The sequence below is a fragment of the Centruroides sculpturatus genome, unplaced genomic scaffold, assembly GCF_000671375.1.
Source record: "Centruroides sculpturatus isolate CEXI.00-Female unplaced genomic scaffold, Cexi_2.0 scaffold1525, whole genome shotgun sequence".
Classification (NCBI taxonomy): domain Eukaryota; kingdom Metazoa; phylum Arthropoda; class Arachnida; order Scorpiones; family Buthidae; genus Centruroides; species Centruroides sculpturatus.
The window spans coordinates 15,714-38,433 of NW_019385790.1; the positions used below are offsets into that span (position 1 = coordinate 15,714).

General features: G+C 36.2%; 2 protein-coding genes across 8 annotated transcripts in view; both read right to left on the reverse strand.

Annotated features, from left to right (window-relative positions):
• LOC111642155 (protein timeless homolog) overlaps positions 1-22,720 on the reverse strand; it is a 127,067-nt gene that overhangs the window by 14,769 nt on the left and 89,578 nt on the right. For all 7 annotated transcript variants that reach the window (XM_023388432.1, XM_023388436.1, XM_023388433.1 and 4 more), the window contains 2 exons: positions 15,609-15,672; positions 14,257-14,461 (listed from right to left, as the gene is read on the reverse strand). In XM_023388432.1, coding sequence (XP_023244200.1) covers positions 14,257-14,461; positions 15,609-15,672 — 269 coding nt within the window. The remainder of the gene's footprint in view (positions 1-14,256; positions 14,462-15,608; positions 15,673-22,720) is intronic.
• On the reverse strand, positions 3,869-5,451 carry LOC111642158. Its single transcript, XM_023388444.1, has one exon. It carries the CDS (start codon positions 5,381-5,383, stop codon positions 4,208-4,210), a length of 1,176 nt encoding a protein of 391 aa, XP_023244212.1. The 5' UTR covers positions 5,384-5,451; the 3' UTR covers positions 3,869-4,207.

Here is a 22,720-nt window from a genome sequence, read left to right on the forward strand (position 1 = left end):
AAAAAAATAACTGTAGTAAGAAAAACAAATGAAAAATGCGAACTAATGTAACGTCGTATGGTGAGTTTTTGTTCGTATCGTGAAGCAAAAATATGTTCGAATTTCATGTCGTATCCTGAAAATTTCGTATGCTGGGGCGTTCGTAACCTGAGGTACCACTGTAATATAATTTTAAAATTTGATTATTAATTTAGTAAACTCAAATTCTGTGAAAATTCTACAGGATAAATTAGAATAATGATACATCTGTTGAAAGACAAAGAATGATAAGTTTCAATTTTCTATATAATATTTTTTCTTTCTTCAGTATTTGCATTTTTCCATTTGTATCTTTCTTCTCTTTCATTAAATAAAGTTGAAGTTAAATATGATTTTTTTGGCTAATTTATTTTTAATAACTTATCACTCCCAAACTAAAGAAATATTTCAAGAGCTGTCATAAACTAATTAAATGAGTGACTGATAAAACTTATTACTAATTATACAATGATGGTTCAACTTTTGCCTGAAATTTTAGTAATGGTGATAGAGCTGTATGTGTTATGTAGTCCCAATTTATGTTTCTTCTCTAGGAACCCCCTCCACACACTGACACTTTTTCATTGTGTTAGCAATGATGCTATGCTCACAGAATAGAAGTCTTTCAGCTGATCAATCAATATCGTTTATTAGATACTATAAATAGTACATTCCCGGTACCGCATAGCATTGCCAGGATTCGATACAGAGAAATACAATAACATTAAATTGGTAAGTTGTATGCATAAATGGTTATAATAATTGAACAAATATTAAAATATTAAAAGTAATACTGCATGTGTAACATGTTAAAAAGGATAAGTTGTGTAGTAATTAAATACAGCAGATTATTATAAAAAAAAAGGAAGAACATCACAACAACAAATGGTAGGGTAGAAAAACGTGGTTAGTCCCTCGTGGTAGTAGTGGCGATCAGGGCATGTCTGTGTACAAGGTTTTGTAGAAGCAAAAACAGTTCTTTGTTGTTGATAAGCTCATGCTGCTGACAGGGCCATGGTATGTTCAAATTCTTGGCGGCAAGCTCAATAGCAAGCCTTTCCTGTTCGAGGCCAACACATCTGTATAAGTAATGGTCTGGGCCATCAACCTCCCCGCAGGTGGCGCAGAGAGGGGTGCGTTTATTAGCAAACCTATGCAGGAAGCTGGAGAACTTGCCATGGTCACTGATGAATCGGGTGATGTCTGAATCGATGGGGTACCAATGCCTGTTACAGTTATGGTGCTTGAGGATGTCTGGAATAAACCTGAAGGTGGAGTTGCTATGGTTGTGGCACCAGGAATTCTGCCATCGTAGTAGTAGTTCGTTGTAGAGGATGTTTTTGATTTTAGGAAGACTCAGCTTGCAATATGTAGGCTGGAGGGAGTTATCGTTGGCGGCAGTCTTAGCTAGTTGGTCTGCACGTTCATTTCCGATGGTTCTTTGGTGTCCGCGGGTCCAGCTAATAAAGTAGTGGTTGTTCAAGTTAAGAGCAGATTTCTTAATTGTGATGGCAATAGGATGAAGCTTGTTACTGTTGATGTGGTCAATAGCAGACTGGCAGTCTGTGTAGCTTGAGATGCTCTGTTGGTTGTGATTTTCTTTGGCCCAGTTTATGGTCATGTGGACTGCCTTTAGCTCGGCTTGGAAAACTGTGCAAAGGCTATCCAGCCAAAATCCTTGATGATAAATTTCCTGATTATTTTTGTAGACAGCGAAGGCACAGCCTATGTTGTTGTTAATCCAGAGCCATCGGTGTAGATCTTCAGGTCGGGTTCGGTAGGAAGATTTGTGCTGATATGATCGTTGATGTAGGGAGCGGTAAGGTCAGCAACTGGGCTCATTTTTTCGTAACTTGTGGCTGGTATGTCATAGTTGATGGTACTGATGTTGTGACCCATCTTGAGTCTCCAGAGCTCATACTTAGCATTGATAATATCTGTTATAGGTGGTTTCTTAGTGATAACTTGTAAACTACTGTTCGGTGTGGTACGATATGCTCTCGAGATTAGTATGAGACCTTTTTGTTGCGAAGATATTAGCTTCCTGTGGGGGTGCACCTTCTTGGTCGCCCAGCCCCAACTGCCACACGCATATGTAATGATAGGCGTGTATATATAGTCATAGATGATACTCATTGCATTGGAGTTTAGGCCCCATTTCCTGCGGGCTATCTGAGAGAATGCCTGAAAGATCATGTTGGTTCTGTTGGCAGTGTATTTAATGTGGTCATCCCAACTCAGTCGATGGTCCAGCCATATACCAAGATACTTTATGGTCTTTTCCACTTTAATTGAGTGGTTGTTCACGCGTATTGTAGGAGTACAAAGGTATAGGTTAGGTCCACCGGGCTTATTAAAGACCACACACTTTGTATAATTGGGGTTGAATTGAATCTTACGCTGTGTACCCCACTCATGGATCTTGGCTAGTCTCGTTACCCCTTTTTTCTAGAGCCGCTCGAGAATTTCCTCCTATTAGGATAAGGACGTCATCAGCACATGCTGTGATATTGTCCTGTCCGAAATTTTCCTGTAGAAAAGTGTCAAAAAGGAGGTTCCACAGGAGCGGTCCACAGACCGAACCCTGTGGGCATCCACGGACGATGTTCCTTTCTGCGTGTTGTGTTCCTTGTTGGAGATAGGCCTTCCATTTGTGTAAGTAGTCTTTGAGTAGGTAGTAAAGATTAGCAGTTGATTTGCTTTAACTGGAAGAGGATTAGGGGCCACCACGCTGAGTCAAACGCTTTGGAAATGTCTAGACTGGCGGCCAAAACATATTTATAGGTGTCTAGAAGGCGTTTGATGTTCTCGGTGGCATGGTGGACTGCGTCGCAGGAGGAACATTGCCGGCGGAAGCCATACTGTGCTTCACTGAGGATGAAGTTCGATTCTATGTGCCAAGTTAGTCGATTAGTAATGCTCCAAGACTTTCCCAAAGACAGGGAGTAGCGAAATTGGCCTGGCTTCCTTGGGCCTCCCAGGTTTTGGGATGGGAATGATTTTGGCTATTTTCCATTTAGCATGTAAGGTAGCAGTTTGGAGACAGCTGTTGTACATGTTGGTAATTTGCCCAGAAATCAGCCTCCAAATGGCCTTTGCCAGTTTACTATTAATGCCGTCGATGCCAGGCGCTTTATTATTGCTCAGGCTCAAAAAGGCTTGATTGATTTCATGATGGTTGAAATTTGGGGAGTTATCAGTGTGGATTGGAGCATGCATTTCATTTCGAATATGGTGTTGCCAGAAGGAATCATTGTCCAGGCTGTCACTGATGCAGAAAGAATTCATTTGGTTTTCAAGTGTATCAAAGTAGTTACTGCTTGTTGACTCGGCATTGTTGTTAACTAGGATCTGTGTTCTCCTGAGTCTGTTTGTGCAGAGCTTCGTAAGGTAACCCCAGGGATTGGCTGAGGCGACCGTGCAAAACTGTCTCCTCTTTTAGCTGATCAATCAATCAATCTTAATCTTTATTATGTACAAAAGTTAGTACAAAGACTCGGCACCACATAGGCACAACCGGGTGGGGTCAGAACATGTAGGTCTAATAAATGGTACATGGTATGTATAAAGTAACAATAATTGAGTAGGTGATAAGAGAAAATAATAAAATAAAGTTAAAATAAAATAAAATCAGAGTAGCATACGGTACAATACAGTAAAGTACAAAACTAAGTAGTATGACATAAAATACAAAGTAAGATAGGATACAGTACATTACGAATAAAGTACAATAAAGGAGAGGAGTACATTTTAAAAGAATACAATGAATGAGATATATATAGCTATAGAGTCCACAAACAATTTACATTAGCTACAATGAGAAAAAAAAAAAAAATACAATGAGTCAAATATATACAAGTAAAACATACACTGAATAGGGCCATTAATGCAGGAACTGCAGAAGTGGAAGTGGGAGACACAGTGACAAAAACAAACAGTACAATAACGTAGATGCAGAGACGTCCTTAGAGCACTATTCACTTGATTGAGGTACGGCGAAAATAGTTCTTCACAAGGTTCTTGAAGGCTGAGAACAAATTACCATCCTGTAGGAGAAAGCTTTCATGGCAGGGCCAGGTGCTGCCTGTAGGAAGAAAAAGACGAGTCCCTGGAGTCTTCCAGCATAGGGCAGTGAAAGATATAGTGCTGGACTCTGTCCAGAACACCACAATGAATGCACTGGTCGCTGTCAGAGTGACCAAACACCAAACCTACAAAGATAACTGTTGAATCCGCCATGTCCGGTCAGAAATTGGGTGAACAGGTGGGTGTCGTGGCCATCAAAGGTAGGATTAGTGGTAGGAACGTTAGGAAAAAATTTCCATGTTGTCCGACCCTCATGGCAGTTGTTCCATCTTTCTTGCCAGGTGTTAATTGCATCTGTTCTGAGAAGATGCTTAATGAAGGAGGCAGGTGTGAGAGAATAAAGACACATATTAAAAGAGAGACTGGCGGCTTCCCCGGCAAGGAAGTCAGCCCTCTCATTGCCAAGCAGTCCCGCATGACCTCTAATCCATGAGATGGCGAAATTGTTATTAGAGGCAGCAATGCTTGCTTGAATCTTGATGACAAGGGGGTTCTTAGGCAGATGATAATTGATGGCATCAATTGTAGATCTGCAGTCTGTAAAGATGTTGATCCTGTTGTTGCTTTTGTAGTTGTTGCACCACTCAATAGCCATCAAGATGGCGATGAGCTCTGCCTGATACGCCGAGCAGTTTGAGGCAAGATGACCAGTCCCACAGTAGCATTCCACACCATCCTGATACACCACAAACGCACTACCAACATTCTCCTCAGACTTAGAGCCGTCAGTATAGATGGTTAAATCTTCATGGTCAAGAGGCTGGTTTTTGATTTGGGGTCGAAGAAAGGGAGGAAGTAGATCTGACAGGTGGCAATTAGTCTCATAAGAGGTAAATGATGATTGATTGGCCAGACAGATACTGTGACCCTTGCGAACGTGCCAACCTTTGGAAGCCAATGAAATAGCAAGGTCAATAGGCATTTTACCAGAGTTGACCTGCAAGGCAGTCGTGGAGGAAGTAGAAAAGGCGCGGCAGATACAAAGAAGAGCTGTGCGTTGTGCACTACGGAGTTTCCGTTCAATGTGCACACGGCCTAAACAGCCAGCCCACACTGGGGCGGCATAGCAGATCATTGGTAGAAAGACACTGTCATAGATTGTAGAAAGAATAGCTGGGGAAAGCCCCCACTTCGACTTTGCCACCTTGGAGACAGTGTTGAATAGATGGTTAGTCCTGTCGGTTATATAGGCAATATGGTCAGCCCAGTTTAGCTTGTGGTCGATGATGACCCCTAGATACTTGATAGTGGTAGTGATTTTGATAGAAACCCCATCCATTTTTATAGTGGGTGGCCTCCGGTAAAGATGAGGTTTACCGGGATTCGTAAAAACTATGCCCTTGGTTTTGTTGGCATTAAACTCTAATTTATACTTCTTGCCCCACTCAGTAATGTTGTCCATCACTTTTTTGGCCTTGCACTCCAATTTAGAGCGAGAAGAGGCTGCCAGAAGGATCAGAGCATCATCCGCATATGCAAAAATACCATCACAGTCCTGGATGTCAGAAAGGAAGTTATTAAAGAGCTGATTCCAGAACACTGGGCCAGAAATGGAACCCTGTGGGCAGCCTCTAGAAGTCTTTCTCCTGATTTCAGTGTTACCTGAAANAGATCTGACAGGTGGCAATTAGTCTCGTTAGAGGTAAATGATGATTGATTGGCCAGACAGATACTGTGACCCTTGCGAAGGTGCCAACCTTTGGAAGCCAATGAAATAGCAAGGTCAATAGGCATTTTACCAGAGATGACCTGTAAGGCAGCCGTGGAGGAAGTAGAAAAGGCACGGCAGATACGAAGAAGAGCTCTGCGTTGTGCACTACGGAGTTTCCGTTCAATGTGCACACGGCCTAAACAGCCAGCCCACACTGGGGCATAGCAGATCATTGGTAGAAAGACACTGTCATAGATTGTAGAAAGAATAGCTGGGGAAAGCCCCCACTTCGACTTTGCCACCTTGGAGACAGTGTTGAATAGATGGTTAGTCCTGTCGGTTATATAGGCAATATGGTCAGCCCAGTTTAGCTTCTGGTCGATGATGACCCCTAGATACTTGATAGTGGTAGTGATTTTGATAGAAACCCCATCTATTTTTATAGTGGGTGGCCTCCGGTAAAGATGAGGTTTACCGGGATTCGTAAAAACTATGCCCTTGGTTTTGTTGGCATTAAACTCTAATTTATACTTCTTGCCCCACTCAGTAATGTTGTCCATCACTTTTTTGGCCTTGCACTCCAATTTAGAGCGAGAAGAGGCTGCCAGAAGGATCAGAGCATCATCCGCATATGCAAAAATACCATCACAGTCCTGGATGTCAGAAAGGAAGTTATTAAAGAGCAGATTCCAGAACACAGGGCCAGAAATGGAACCCTGTGGGCAGCCTCTAGAAGTCTTTCTCCTGATTTCAGTGTTACCTGAAATAAAAGTAACATACCTATTATTCAGGTAGTCTGAGAAAGCATGGTAAATATTAGCAGGACAGCGAGCCTGCCGCAGCCTCAAGAGAATGAGAGGCCACCAAGCGGCATTGAAGGCGCTGCTAATATCCAAACTAAGCCCCAAGACATAAGGGTAAGACTGAAGAAGAAGTTTAACCTTGTCAGTCATGGCAAGGATAGCATCAGTGGTGCCCTGGCCTTGCCTAAAACCAAACTGTTGGGGGCTAAGAAAGTTATTGGCCTCAAGGTGCCAATTAAGCCTATTGCTCAAGAGACGGTCATAGACTTTGGAAAGAACAGGAAGAAGAGAAATGCAGCGATAATCATTGGGAGTGCAAATGGGCTGATTTCCAAAAGTTGGGAATCAGCCCATTCTAGCTTCCTTCCAAGGATCTGGGAAAATACCGAAATGAAGGCAGATGTTCATAAGGTGGGAGATGATGTTGGGACGGTTAGTCCAAATGTTCTTCACGATACCTGCAGTTAGCCCATCCAGACCAGGGGCTTTATAGAGAGAGAGTTTATTGATAGCCCAGTCAATTTCAGCCTGAGTAAAGGGAGGGGAATCCTCTGTGTCAATGGAGTGGTGAGAAGAGTTCCTAATATTGCTGTGGAAGTCTGAATCTTCTGTTGGATTATCGTCCAAACACACAGAATCCAGAATGGCATTGACGGTGCCCTCAAAGTTGTAAGTGCAACCATCCCCAGTGTTGAGAGTAGAGAGGCATGACTGGTGTTTAAGCTTGTTGGCACACAAACGGTACACGAAACCCCAAGGATTAATTGAGGCCGAAGAACAGAAGTCCCTCCACGAAGAGGTCTTGGCATCCCTTATTGCCTTCTTGTAGGTCACTTGAAATTCCAGGTAACTTTGTTTGAAAATATCTCTCTCAGAGCCCCTGCTTCTTTGAAATAGCTTACGTAATTTATTATTTTTCACCCTTATATCAGCCAGGTTATCGTTCCACCAAGGGACTCCTGAGGCATTAGGCCTACAAAGAGGGATTGCGTGACTGCATGCCTTGTCAATAGAGTTGATGGTGTTATTTACAATGCTGATGGCGGCCTCTCTGGTTGAGACCGTGTCAAAAGTAGGGATGTGAGAGTCCAAGTAATTAAAGAATTTGTCCCAGTTAGCTTTCCTGGCATTGTAACACCTGATGAAATTTCTGCTGACTTTTTCTGCCCCAAGGCCAACAGTGAACTCAATAGCATTGTGGTCTGCTAAGCTGTCGTCGTCAGTGACATGCCAGTTATGAACCCTATTAGAACTCCTTATGCTGGCGATTGTAATGTCGATCCAGGAGCTACCATTGGGCCCCTCGAAGGTAGGACGAGAGTTGGGATCGTTAATACACAACATGCCGTTGGAGGCCAAGAGGTCTTCGAAGGCCTTGCCTTCGCCATCCAACAGATCCCCTCCCAACATGAGAGAATGGGCATTGGAATCGCCACCCACTATGATTTCAGCGTGATCGAACTTCTTGAATGATTCATCCAGGTTATTAACAATTGAATTGTAGAAGTTGCCTTTTTGACAATAGAAGCTCCCAAATATGATTGGATGATTCCCAAGCCTGGTCTCTATCCAGACCATTTTGTCATTAATGACATGCTGATGAAAAAGAACATGGAGATTATTTTTGGGAATAATAATGGCAGCCTAAGGTTAGGAGCCATTGGACTGAATAATAAGGTGTGAGTGAGGGATGCAAGCAACCCTGTTATTCACGCAATATGGCTCTTGAACCAGGACCAGGTCATAGTTGTTCATAACAGTGCTGAGATTAGAAGTGGCATTGATGGACCCCTGGAGGTTTGTTTGCAGAACACGAATTTTTCCTGGATCACTCCCCATAATTAGTTCTCAAAATAAGTTGTGTCTTCATTCTTCTGTAAACATGGCACACTTTGTCAAAGGCATTGTGTGTGCAGTTTCCATTCTTATTTTGCTTACAGTTGGTGCAGGTGGCATCACTGTCTTTTTTAGTACATTCTTTGAAATGATGATGTTCACTGCATTGGCTATAGGTTGCATTTTCTTGCTTACATTGGCTGCTGATATGACCATACCCGCAACATTTATAACATTAAATGATCGAAAAGTGGTCCACAACTGGGCAGCGTACCCACTCAATGTTGATTCACTTTAGGCCCAATAGTAGGTTCCTCACCCAGGGTGAGACATCAACCTACCAAGCCATAGTATTTGGGTCCCGTCCTTTGATTGGAATCTTTACTGAGAATTCTCTGCGGAAGTCCTCCTCGCTGAGATTAGAGTTGACTGCCTCATTCTGGTTAAGTATTGCGTCTATTAATTCATCCCTAGAGAGATGCCTTGGGACATAACCAATCCTTATCCTAGGGTTCTTCCTGGAAGGCACTTGGGTCTTTAAATCAGGAGCTTTCTCCTGTAAAACCTTTCTCAGTTTTTCAATGTCTTGTTTTGTTGTAACATCAATGGTCATGCCGCCCCTGCCTATTTTCCTCATGCCTTTTATGCCTACCTTAAGTTTTGCCAGGTTAATATTTTCTTTGATGAACTGCTTAGTAACCTCTGAACCTTTGGTCTCATCCTGGTCATAGACCAACAAGGTATTGATAGGCGCCTTGGACAGGCGGGGAGTGTTAACCTTGCACTTAAGGAGAATGTCCCTATTAGAGGGAGCAGCGTTACTGTTGGTTTTGATAACAGTAGCATAGGTACAGTTGTTCCCATCTTGGTGGGATGATGATAGACCACCATTAAAGGGACTGGTCATTTCATTAAAGTCTTTCTTGGTTGCAAGTTCAGAAACTTTACGATCAATTTCCTGAATCTGATGGCTAGCCCATCCGCTGTCGAAGAGATCAATGATCTTTTGAGCTTGCCCAATGATGAAGTTGGAATTCTCCCTTGTCCCCATATGTTTCTTTAGGAAAAGTTTTAGATCTTCTAAAATGTCATAAGCCTTAAGCCTAAAAGAGGAGTAAGAATTGTGCTCCCCAGCTTCTGCCAGAGAGTCGGCATAGACGGAGCCATCGTCATCATCTGATATGGAGCCTGTAGGGCTAACAGTTGTCTGAGCCATGGACAATAAGATAACAAACTACAGTCAAGCACTTTAAGACATAATAGAAGAACACCACTGCTGGGCAGCACGGAGATAGGTCTTTTCCAGTAATCCTAAGGTATATCAATTTGGTGGTATCAGCAACATTGGGACGATGCACACTTGCTGTTTCCCAATCAGCTTCACTTGTGTCCGAAGTCTGATGACCCGACGCTATATTGTCGTGCTTACTGTAGTCGCCTTGCTGGAAAAAGTATCTGCAGGGGAAAGCCGCTATGTAATCCAATGGGGATATCCGGTGGAAGGCTGAATCACGAAGATGGAGACCATTGGGCAGAATGATGTTGAGATAATCCACAGAAACTTTGACGACACCAGAGAAGTCTGCGTCAAGAACCAATAAGGGTCCCAGCCACACTCAGCTTGCCAAGCAAAGCTTGGCTAGAATAGCACCAGCTGAAAGCTGGTGAGAACTCTAACTGAGTCAGGTAAGACTTACCTGGTCTTCCCAATTGCAACAAGTGCTGGCAATGACACCTGTCAGCACAGGCAATCCAGAGTGGGGGGGACTAGTCTGTTGCTCAGTGGGTCTCTCCCAGTAATCTAAAAGTAGATGATGGTGTCCACCACACACAACACAGATAGGATGAGTAGACACAACACTGAACACATAACAATGACATAACACTAGTAATCCACAGGGCAGACATCAAAACACAAACATGTATCCAATGTCGACGCCACAGAGAAAACAACAGCAACCTCAGACAGGAGGCCAATATGGCTGATATAAGAGCACAGTCGTGTGCACAGTGGAGGTGATCAATAAATTTCATTTAGAAATTCAGGATCACCTAACCTACAGTCTGAATCTGCCATCATGTAATTATCACATAATTGACCCTTTGAAGGATGCCTTAGAAGACAGAAATTTCATCCAAAATGCTGAAGTTAAAAAATTCAGTATGCAGTGGCTCCGATATTAGACAAAAGACTTATTTTGTAGACATAGCATCAATGCCAAATTGATGGGAAAGTGTCAGAATGTGGGAAGTACATAGAGAAAGAAACAAATTGGATTATGTAACATACAGTTTCATCATTATTACTGAAATTCTAGTCAGAAGTTGAACCACTCTTGAAATATGATCATATGCAGCATTATCATAAAATTATAAACTATCTTATGTTTTTCAACAGAAAGTAATTCTTTGGCAAGAAGATATAATTTTTCAAGCAGATGTTTGAAAAATCCTACACAATTCATATTAATATTTAACTTCAAATAAATTAAACTTTTTTTTATTTCAAAATGAATATTGTAAAACTAATTTCTATTTTAAATGTAAAAAAAAAAATGAATGTGAACATTACAAAATTGAATGCGTAGAAGTACCACAAAACTGTCTTCTTTTAATTCTTAATGTCCTTTACATACTTTGGGAACAAACAGTTCTTATGGCAGAGTCGATCTTCCTTTACTTTCCCTGTCTCAATATGTAAAAATGGTTAAAAATGATTGTGCTGAAAACCTGGGAATATTTTTAACCATTTTTACATATTGAGACAGAGAAAGTAAAAGAAGGCCAACTCTGCCATAAGGTCAGTTTGTTCCCAAAGTGTGTAAAGAACATTAAGAATTAAAAAAAGACACTTATGTGATACTTCTATGCATTAAATTTTGTAATGTATTAATTTCGTCCTGGCATGTTTTAATTATTTTTAATTAATGTTCAATTGTAAGTGAATGTAAATATGCTGTCTTACAGTACTCAAAGTGCCATAGTCACTAGGCCACAACTTACTTTATGTAGAAAATTCTAAATTTACACTTTCAAAATTTGTTAAATGTTTGTCTACGAGGACTAAGCTTATTAATAGGACGCATTGCACTGGTGTTTTGTTTTTGCATGACTGAGGAAATAACTTATTCACAGGAACAAACAATCTTTATTTTCACCTTGTATTTATCAGATATAATACAAGGTGAAAATAAAGATTGTTTGTTCCTCTGAATAAGTTTTCTCCTCGGTTGCAAAAACCAAAACACCAGTGCAATATGTCCTATTAATAAGCTTAGTCCTCGTAGACAAACATTTAACAAATTGTAGAAAATAAGGACATAGAGGCATATGAATTAATTACACTTTCAAAGTTTGTTATGAAATATACAGGGTTACAAATTACAAATGAACCATTGGATTCCAAGTAACTATTTCCAACAATGATTCAGATTTAACAATGAGTGATACATTAAAAAAACTAAAAACTGTCCAAGTTTGTTCTGTAGTCCTCTAAAACAGTGTTTTTCAACCTGTGGGTTGCAACCCACAGGTTAGCAGTTCTAAAAGAAAAACACAAGTGTTTGTAGGTCCTACACTACAATAAGAAAAAAACTACAATCTCAGAGAGAAGGCTGTGCCTGTTTATTTTACAGTACAATTGGCTTTTTGATTGATATTTAGGTCTCAACAGAAAGAAACTTAAATGCATAGTTTTTAAAATCACTGACATAGTTTTAGTATGGCTCTGGGGAGGTTGCCAGAAATTTTTAACTTGTAAAGGGTTATTCAAGAAGATTGAAAACACTGCTCTAAAACAAACTTGGTAACATGATACACATCCAAATGGTAGTCCAGTTTGCCCACATGCATTATAGCATGTCATCCTGGATAGTCATCATCATTGCAGCAGTAATGCAGTCTCAGAGCTCTGCCAAAGATGTGGGCAATGGCAATACATAAACCATGTATTGCCATTGCCCACATCTTTACATACCCCCACAAAAGAAAAGAGGAAAAAAAATCACACAGTATGAGATCTGGGATGCCGTCTGTACAATGAACATCGTTATTGTCATTGTTATTGCAATACCTAGTCCAGCAGTATAGGAGTTCTGCATTCAGATAATGTTGGAATGCACACTATATACTGACTAAGGATGAACACTTCCCGTACTCTACAACACAAAATACCTTCTGCAACATAGTCACCATTTTGACAATGTACATCAAGTTGCTATACCTGGTGTATGTAAGAAAGTCTTCACACACATTTCAAAGTTATAGAGTTCCTATTTCATTTTATGTCTGATGTGGACAATCCAGCTCAATATTTTGGAAGTTAGAGAACTTTAACCTGATAATTCATTTGTCAGATTAAAGTTTTGTAAATTTTTCATGTGAACTTATGTCCTCAGTACATACTTTATAAGTGATTATTTTAATAAAGCTGTTCTTTTATAAAGAATTTTTAATGTATAATTTATTTTCTGTTTTGATGATAATGACTTAATATAGCAGTTTTAGACTAAAGATTTGGGGCATTAATAGAAAGCTGGGAAATAACAGATTCTGAAAAATTATTTCTGTATTTAGTTTGTTTTGAAAAACTATTCATAAAGGATGAAGTAATATCTAGTTTAAAACAGTTTTCTGTCCACACAATTCATGTCATATCAGGCAATATATTTGCCACTATTCTATTGAAATCATTCAAAATACAGTTCTAGATCATCATAATTTAAATTTAATCTCCTCATCTTGCATTTCAAATAAAATGATCTTTGCTCTGTGAATCTGAAAATATCTTGTTTGATAATTCAATGTAAAGTATTTTTAAAATGTATTATTTTTTGTGTATTAAATTATCAAATGTTTCCATTATTTATTTATTTAATACAATAATATATTAAATGAAATTTTTAATAATACAGTGGAACCTGATTAACTTGAATCAGTTGGAGGAAAAAATTTGAACTGAGTTAAAAAGTTTCAAGTTATGGAGGTCTGGCTAAAAATCAAGATTTTATTCATTGGTTTATTAGTGACTCAAACTATCCATACAATATTACCATGGGTCTTATTACGTAGAATCATTGTGTCAATGTGAAACTCTGTGTTGTCTAGAAACTTGAAAACACTTAACCAAATTGTTAAATAAGCTACTGTGAAATGCTTTCCTGAATGGTTGGTCTGTTTATTCCTACACGTTTAGTTAGGATTTTTCTTAAATTGTGATATTTCACACTTAGAATCAATCTGTTTTTTATTTTTATCACAAAAATATCACTCTTTACAATTGTCTTTACATTTTTGAAATTTTGCCACAAAGGATAAAATTTTTTATAAAATCAGACTATAATCATTTTTTAAATGGATTTTTGATAAATTTATTTTATTTATTATATCAGCAAGTCAGAGAAATCCATCAGCAATCAAATAAAACAAAAGGTTCAAAAGAAAAAAAAAGCAGGCTCCAATGGCAGTTACAGTATCTAGGTCACAAACACAGTCTGGAAGCCACCCCCCTGGCTGCTGTCACAAGGCACAATGTTTATTTTTAGTCATACTCATATGTGATTCCCTTGCTTTATAGAAAGTTTCTGCTTATTTTATTTGATAAATGAATATTAATTATTTTCTTTAATTAAAATTCAGAAGAGTTTATGAAAATACTGTATCAAAACCCCATTCAAGTTAAACAGTTTGATGAATTCAAGTTAACCAGTTTAATATGTAATCCTTTTGTTGGATGATCAGGGAAAGAAACTAACTTTGAGAAAATGTGGTTGAGTTATCCTGGTTCAAATTAACCAGATTCCACTATATATCTTAACTTATTAATTTTATAAACTTATTGTTACAAAAATAAATAAATCTAACCTTTATCATAGAAGAATATTCAGGAAAATCCAAAATTTTTTGCATAGTTTGAAAAACAGATGCTTGGAATAATAAAGCAACCATTTTGCAATCCCATGAAATGCGGTGTAACATTTTAAGAATACAATTGTTTGTGTAATCACTATTTTTATTGAAGTTTTTAAATAACATGGCATAAGCACGAACTATTTTAGAATTTGCAAACCTGTAATATTAATCATTTTGATTATTTTTCATTAAAATTTTTATAAGATTAATATAAAATCTAAAATTTTCGAAAGATTATTATGTTTCATCATTGCAGCAGTAATGCAGTCTCAGAGCTCTGCCAAAGATGTGGGCAATGGCAATACATAAACCATGTATTGCCATTGCCCACATCTTTACATACCCCCACAAAAGAAAAGAGGAAAAAAAATCACACAGTATGAGATCTGGGATGCCGTCTGTACAATGAACATCGTTATTGTCATTGTTATTGCAATACCTAGTCCAGCAGTATAGGAGTTCTGCATTCAGATAATGTTGGAATGCACACTATATACTGACTAAGGATGAACACTTCCCGTACTCTACAACACAAAATACCTTCTGCAACATAGTCACCATTTTGACAATGTACATCAAGTTGCTATACCTGGTGTATGTAAGAAAGTCTTCACANTATCTTGACATTTATTGAACATCTCTATACACAAGTAAACAAAATTAGCTTTAATTCAATAATTCTGATATTAAATGACAATCTTATTAAAAAATTTTATGTTTAACAAAATTGAAAGAATACTCAAATGTTAGGACACTCACTTATATATTACTAATCGTAATATTATTAGTAATTTATAATTTGTCAATACTACTTAATAACTAACTTATAAATGTATATAAACTGAATGTATACATCTTTAGTTGTCCACCAGATTAACGTATGGATCAGATTAGACTGATGATTCTTAAAAAGACTTTAAGAATTGTATGACAAAAAAAAAGGTGGAAAAACTTTTAAAACAATTTTGTATTATTAAAAAAGGCTTCAATCACATTTTAATATTAAAAAAAAATTTCAAGAATTATAAATTCCTGATTCTGTGTATTTAAATTTGAGTACACACACAAAATTACATTTTGTAAATTCCTCAATATTTTGAAGTAAATTATATAAAATATTTAATACTTCATATAAAAGTATATAACAGTTATGTTATAAAAGTCACAGTTCAATGACCAATAGCTATTCAAAAGTGCTGAAAGATGATATCACAGAAGTCAAAGTAGCACATTTAAAATTTATTTTTGTTTTAAATATTTGCAATTGTTGTTATAACTTGAAAACTTTAAAATGATTATCTCACCTGGAAACAAAACCTTTAAAGTCAAATTCTTTTTCATATGACTGTACAATTCTTTCTTCCTGTTCTGAAAAATATGTAATATTGTTTCTTTTATACATGTTAAATATTTATTATTAGATAAATTTATATCATATTATCAGAAAATTATCATAAGAAATAGAAAGTTAAATTTATTCACTATAATTAACATTTCAAATTCTGTAAGTTTAATAATTCATTACTGCTATTATTCTATAATCACACTAGGTCTAAAGCTAAATGATTGCTGGATTACATCGGGTTATAAAAATGCTACTAATTATCAGTATGGTGATTACTTGGCTATTAATTAATAATTAGTAGCATTATTATAACCTGATGTAATCTGGCAATTATTTAGCATTAAACTAAAAATAAAGTTATTGAATGTTTAAATTCATGCTAAGTCTGGATGAGTGAAGGCCGGACACCTTGCTCCACTCATCCATAGACCTAACATTGTAAACTTTGACCTTGTATATCTCCAGTCAAAGGTTGAATTTTAAAATACTGTTTCATCATGACCTAGATGGAGATGAATTCAATTTCTATGCAAAAAATGATTTAAATTGGTTAGGCAGCTTCATAACTGTTGCACAAACATCAAAGTTGTTGCTACAAGAGCTCCACTCAATCAAACTAATATTTGCATGTTACTGATCATTAAATACTTTAAAAATAAGCTTTTCCTGATAAAAATTACAATATTTATACAACATTAATTTTTTTTGCTACTAAAAAATTAATTAATTTAGCACTAGAGATAGGCAGAGTTTCCATTTCATAACAACTTTAAATAATTTAAAAGTTGATTAAAGTTAATAATTTAGGAATATCTAATACAGCTTTTTGTTACACTTAAATATTCCCAAATAATTTTTGCCTATTTTGTCTGACAATCTGACAGATGTGTTAGTCATTAAAATCTTATTGAATCCAGTATGAGAGAGAGAGCTTCCTGCTAGATTGGATTAACATGATTTTAATGACACAGATGTACAAGTACAATAAAGCACAATTCATCAAGTGGTAGATAAGCAAAACAAGAGACAAGAGAATATGCAAATGCTGTAACAAAAGTGGTTTTGGTTAAATAAAAACTGATTGAGTCAAAAATTTTATCACTATTTTTATCACAACTACTGTCTTATCACTAGTTAATAATGTGATAAAATTTTCTCAAGTAATGTCTGTTAGCTAAATCAGATGATGATGAAATCGGCTTTTACTTTCTTGACTGGTATAACATAACACAGGAAAGTATTGTAATCATGTCAAATTTGACCCTACGAGCTTTTTGCAAATCTCGATGTTTTGAGACACCTGAATACAAAAAAGTAAACAAAAATGGGAGAGATCCTGAGATTTTAAACAAAACAGACATCAACACACACAGTGTTTGTGGATGTCTATTTCATTTACAATCTCAGGATGGGGGAAAGATTAAGAAAAAAATTTCTCATGGTAACTTGTATATAAGGGACACTGATGCTATTAAATTTTAGAGTACAAAAGTCAAGGGGTAAAGAGACAGAGGAGGGTCATGTGTCATATGTTGAGTGAGATATGACATATTATTGGCATTTACAATATTTTTAAAAACTCATCTCTATTTTCAAAATTAAGCCTTTTTTGCCTTTTTATAATAACCAATAATATAAAACTCATTTTTTAATAACATCTCGTAACAGATGACACCAGACAAATTTTTTTAATTTCATAAATAACTATTTAAAACAATGGAGTCAGATTAATTTTCAATTCTTACTTAATTTTATTGTAGAAAAATACACGAAAAATCAAATTTTCTTTCCTTTCTGACTTACAGAGGGTAGATAACTTCCAAATTCTAAAACATTACATCAATAATGAAATAAAATTAAAGTTAAAAAAAAATAAAAGCAAACCAACTTTGCAGAAAAAGAACACTTTGTGTATTATAAACGACTCAACTGACCAGATACTATGGTACGAATAACTCTTTAATAATACAACTAAACACTTCTACATCCAGCTGGTTACTTCGAGCTATCTCGCTCGCTTTCTCTCCCGCCACCTCGGCACCTCTCGATTACATTTCCTTTGTTTTAAATTGTCAACATATATTATATTACATTTAATGTTTATCTAAATATTCAACACATATTACATCTCCCCCTTCTCTTTTACGGCTGATAATCCAAATACCGTCTTGGGATTCGTATAGGTCTGCCACTACGGGTTTTAGGAAGGTCCTCTTCACCCGGTGGAGAGTTTTGTTNATTTTATATCCTTGTATAATTGAAAATTATAGGGTTTCCTAATGGTTCCCTTTGATTGTCTGTTTGAATGTTGGGAAAATTGAGCAATAGCCCTTGTCAGACTTTCTTTCATTTTGGTTTTGATATAAAACAGAGAAGTGATCGTAAATGTACTATAATTTTTTGTACGGAATCAATAATTCTTGTATTAAATTTCTCGGCACGAAGTAGTTGTTACTATTGATAATAGAATGTTATTTTAAAAAATACAGAGTGTCAAATATCAGTACACACAGAACATTTTCAGGTTCTCTCTTTCTCCATATAAGATGACTAGCAGAAAAAATGTGAATAATTAATGAAGATCGCTTTGAAGGAAATAAATTTTTAAAATATAATTCAACTATGAATAAACCTTTCTGCTTAAAACAATTCAAATTTCTTCAAGATTTAATGAATATAACAAAAATGTCTGGGGAATTTCTGATGAATACATTTGCTCCAATCTCTTAGATTTATTTATTTATTTTCATTCTCTAACTTATACATTAGCATTATGTGTATATCATAAATAAATTTGTATAGATCATACTTTATTCATATATATATATATATATATATATATATGGGGCCTATATATAAGATATTGTAGCAAATGTATTCATCAGAGATTCCCCAGACATCATTAAATCTTCAAGGAATTTGAATTGTTTTGAGTGGAAAGGTTTATTATTATTTATTAGTTGAATTATATTTTAAAAATTTATTTCCTTCAAAGCAATCTTCATTAATTATTCATATATATATATATATATATATTTCAAATCTTATCTCTGGCAATAAAAATGTTAATGATAAATGATTTATGACATTGGTTATTAAAAAAATTCAATATTTTTCAAAAAATATTGAATTTTTTAATAACCAATGAAATTTCAAATATTTTGATATAAATATTCTACAAGAAATAGTAAAGTATTAATGCTTTTTAAAAGTCAATAAAAAAATTGTATAAAAATACTGATTTTGATGACAAAAATGTTTTAAGAAATGCATTTAATTTCATTTTACTGTTTAAAATTGTAATTAATATTACTGAGAAATTGAAACAAATTTATGAAATTTATGATTACAAAGCCGATATTTAATTCATGGATAAGTCATAAATGGGTCGAGGAAAGTTGTTTTAATTAGTTTTTTCCTGTCCACCCAATCCGTTTCCTTTTGTCACGGATTTACTATATGAGAAAATATCAACATCCATATTAAACACTGATATCTAACGAAAATTATGGCTGTAAATTAAAATATAAAATAAATCACCTAACTGTTTTTATTCTAATCATCTGACAACTAAAATATTTTTATTTATTTTTAGTAACAGACTATCTCAGTTTTTTTTTTTATAATGAACTAATAATTTGGTAAAACCAATATAAAAATTACTTCTTTAAAAGACTTCAAAGACCCTTAATGAAACCAAAATATCAAAATTTCCATTGGAATTTTTGTATACAGTATTCAATTTGGCAAACATGGTCAGTGTCCCGGATATGTCAAGTCTTGTCCCTCACCATCGCATCGGACCGTACAACTGTAGGCCTGGTCGAACTCCCGATGAGCCTGAAAAAGGCCTCATAGAACGAAAAGTGCCCATAAAACGAAAAGAATTTTTTTAAAAGTATCAGAAAATTATAAGTTAGTCGAAAGAGAGCACCGTTTGTTCTAAAAGCAATAACAAAGAACATGAGAAACCAAGACACTTTTTTTTTAAATCTTAAAATAAAAAGTTTTATCTTAAAATAATTTATAAATAGGATAATATAAAATCACGTATATTCAATACAATGTTTTAATAACCATTTATATTTGTGCTTATAACATTTAAATTACTAAATATAAATTGAAACAATTTTATTTATTTAAAAAAATATACACAAAGAAATGTGATAAATCAATAACTTTCTTATTTAACTCATTTCTATACTTGAATTAAATAAAACTTAATCTTTCAGTGGATATAAACGCAACTCGTTACGTTAATTCAAGGTCACGTCTTTCCCTTCCGTTAAGTTACGTGCAACGTCCATGTTCATACATTCACAGGAACTTCTACGGTTAGCCAATCAAGTATCAACATTTTAATAATCGTCTAAGATTGTATAAGATGGGATATTTTTCTATTTCAATAATTAGATTTTTCACTTTCAACATGTTGCTTTCCGCCATTTTTCCTCCTCTTGTCATTCCGGGAATGACAGAGGAGGAATATTATACAAAAACACGTGTGAAAACACGATCGGGCAATTTTGATTGGCTGAACCTAAGATTTCTTCCGTCAAAATCGACTCGGGATCGATTCTATCGTAACGACGTCGTTACCCGTGAAATACATTTCTGGCATAGGCTATAAAAACTCCATGTTACGTCACGTCACTTAGGTTACGTATACCTGAACGCAGCTTTGGTTAACACCACGAAAAAAATCCGGAAAACTCCAAGATAGGGCCGTGTTCAGTGGTTAAAGTTTTGTCTTTATTCAAATTCTTTAGTGAAAATAGATATCTTAACATCAACAGAAGAAAAAAGGATATATTAACTGAAAATAATGGAAAAATAACAAATGCATCCAGTTTTTCTATTTATAATAATACTTCATTATAAAACTTGGATATCAGTATTATTATTTATGAAAATTATTTAATATTTATTACCCGAAAAACCCATAATGACGTTATATGAATTACAGTGGTGCCTCGTATAACGTACGCTGCGAATAACGGACTTTCTGTTTGGCCGTTACGTGAGGCGACCAATGGACTTTCTACGAACAAGTACGAATGATGTTTCCACTCTTTTGCCGTTGCCAATGACAATATGTTATTTTTATAATATATTAGTATTATTAAAATGTATTATCAGTATATCCGAAGTACAGAGCGTTGGGATTAGGCTTGCTCCCTTGTTTATTACGTACATCACCTCAGTGCAGGGTATTTACATTTATTCAAGTGTTGTGCAAATCATGGCTTCTAAAAAAACAGAAAAGTGATTTCAATTGAAACAATGCAAGAAATCATCAGAAGGAGTGAAAGTTGACAAAAACTTCCTTGTCGAATGAGGAGAGGTTCAGTTTACCAATACTTATTATCCAAACAGAGCTGAGGCCAACAGGATCAATGATCTCTACAATGACACTCTTGCCCGTCATTTCCGACAGGTGTTGAAGAAGAGAGAGAAACAGACCACCTTGGACATGTTTTTCAAGAAGCCAGCAGGGAAAAAACGAAGGATGGAACAAGAGGAGTTCACCCCGCAAGCTCCGGTAGCCTCTCCTGAATCTGATTAAAAAACAATAAAAAAAGACCCGCTGCAATGTGTAAAAAGTCTGTATCTGTATGAATGTGTGAAGAAAGTGTTCCTCCACCTCCTCCTCACAACATCTGACAACCCGGCATAATTGGTGACTGCTCTATTTTCATTTTTTTATGGTACAGTACGGTTATTTTATGCTGCGGAACGAATTATATGTTTTAACATGTATTTCTATGGGAAAATGCGTTTCGTATAACGGACTATTCACTTAATTAACGGACGTGCACCTGGAACGGATTAAGTACGTTATACGAGGCACCACTGTATTATTGTACAGTACATTCGAACAATCGCCTGTGCAATTTGTATGTCAACAAGCACAGATAAGCTTTGGTGGAGGTCGAAACGACATCCGAGAAACCGATGTCGACAGAGAGGCGACAGTCTGTCGCCGAATACTTTGTGGGTAGCCGGAGGTAGGACACGGTCGTACCTCTTTTTCCGGCAACGGTTTGGCAGAAACTGCCCACTTTGTTACTGGATGGCGTTTTTGTTCTTTTGATCCCGTGAGGGGGTGATCGGTTTGTCAAGTCGAGTGGCAGAGGATGAGAGGGGTAGTCGATAAGGCGTCGGCGATATCCGAATAAAAGACACTATTAACAGATTAGTTCGTGATCACGTAATAACGTAATCAGTTCGTAATTTGTAAAGAAGTTACTTTCTATAGATGAGATTTCTTCTCAAGAAATATCGTTGAGAGAAGCAGCTGCAGCTAATTCGAAAAGTGGAGGGTAAGGCTATACACGCTATCATTGCAAAAAGAAGTACAATGAAAACTGCTTAGGCGACCACCTGCATTCGACGGGCACCTGTCAAAACGGGCAAAAATTTCTGACACGGAATAGTTTATCCATAGAGTCTTCGTATAAATTACCCATATTAAACGACCACCTGTGTAACGCGACCGCGGGCATCGATTTTTGGTCCGAAACAACATACAACACCTGTAATAAGCGGTTACTTTCGCGAATGTATTTGGTCTAAACTATTGTAAGAACCCATCTCAACAACGTTTCCAGTTCCTAATATAATGAATTAGTCTAAACTCTCGTTCGAACCCATCCCGGGCACTTTCCCACCCTTGAAATTAGGTGCAGATGTTAATAAATTAGTCTAGCAACAAAGGAAATTCATTTCAGTTGTTGGAAAATGTCCGAAATGCAAAATGCTGTCGTTACAAGATCGTATTAAAATTATCACAACAGCAATTAGCGGCGAAGTTTAACTGTGGGAAAAGAAAATTTATTTTACCCTAGACCTACAGTATTTTCCTTGGGGGTGTAAAATATTGTACACGATACAATTAATCGGCTGATCTCATCGTTTGATAAAATCTATTTTTATTTATTTATTTTGAAGCTCATATACAGTACACGTGCGATAAATAGTTTCTGTATCAACCTACCTTATTTCCACGATATTTTTAGAAAAATAATATCCAAGTAATTTTCGCAGGCAAAATATTCAAAAAACAATAAA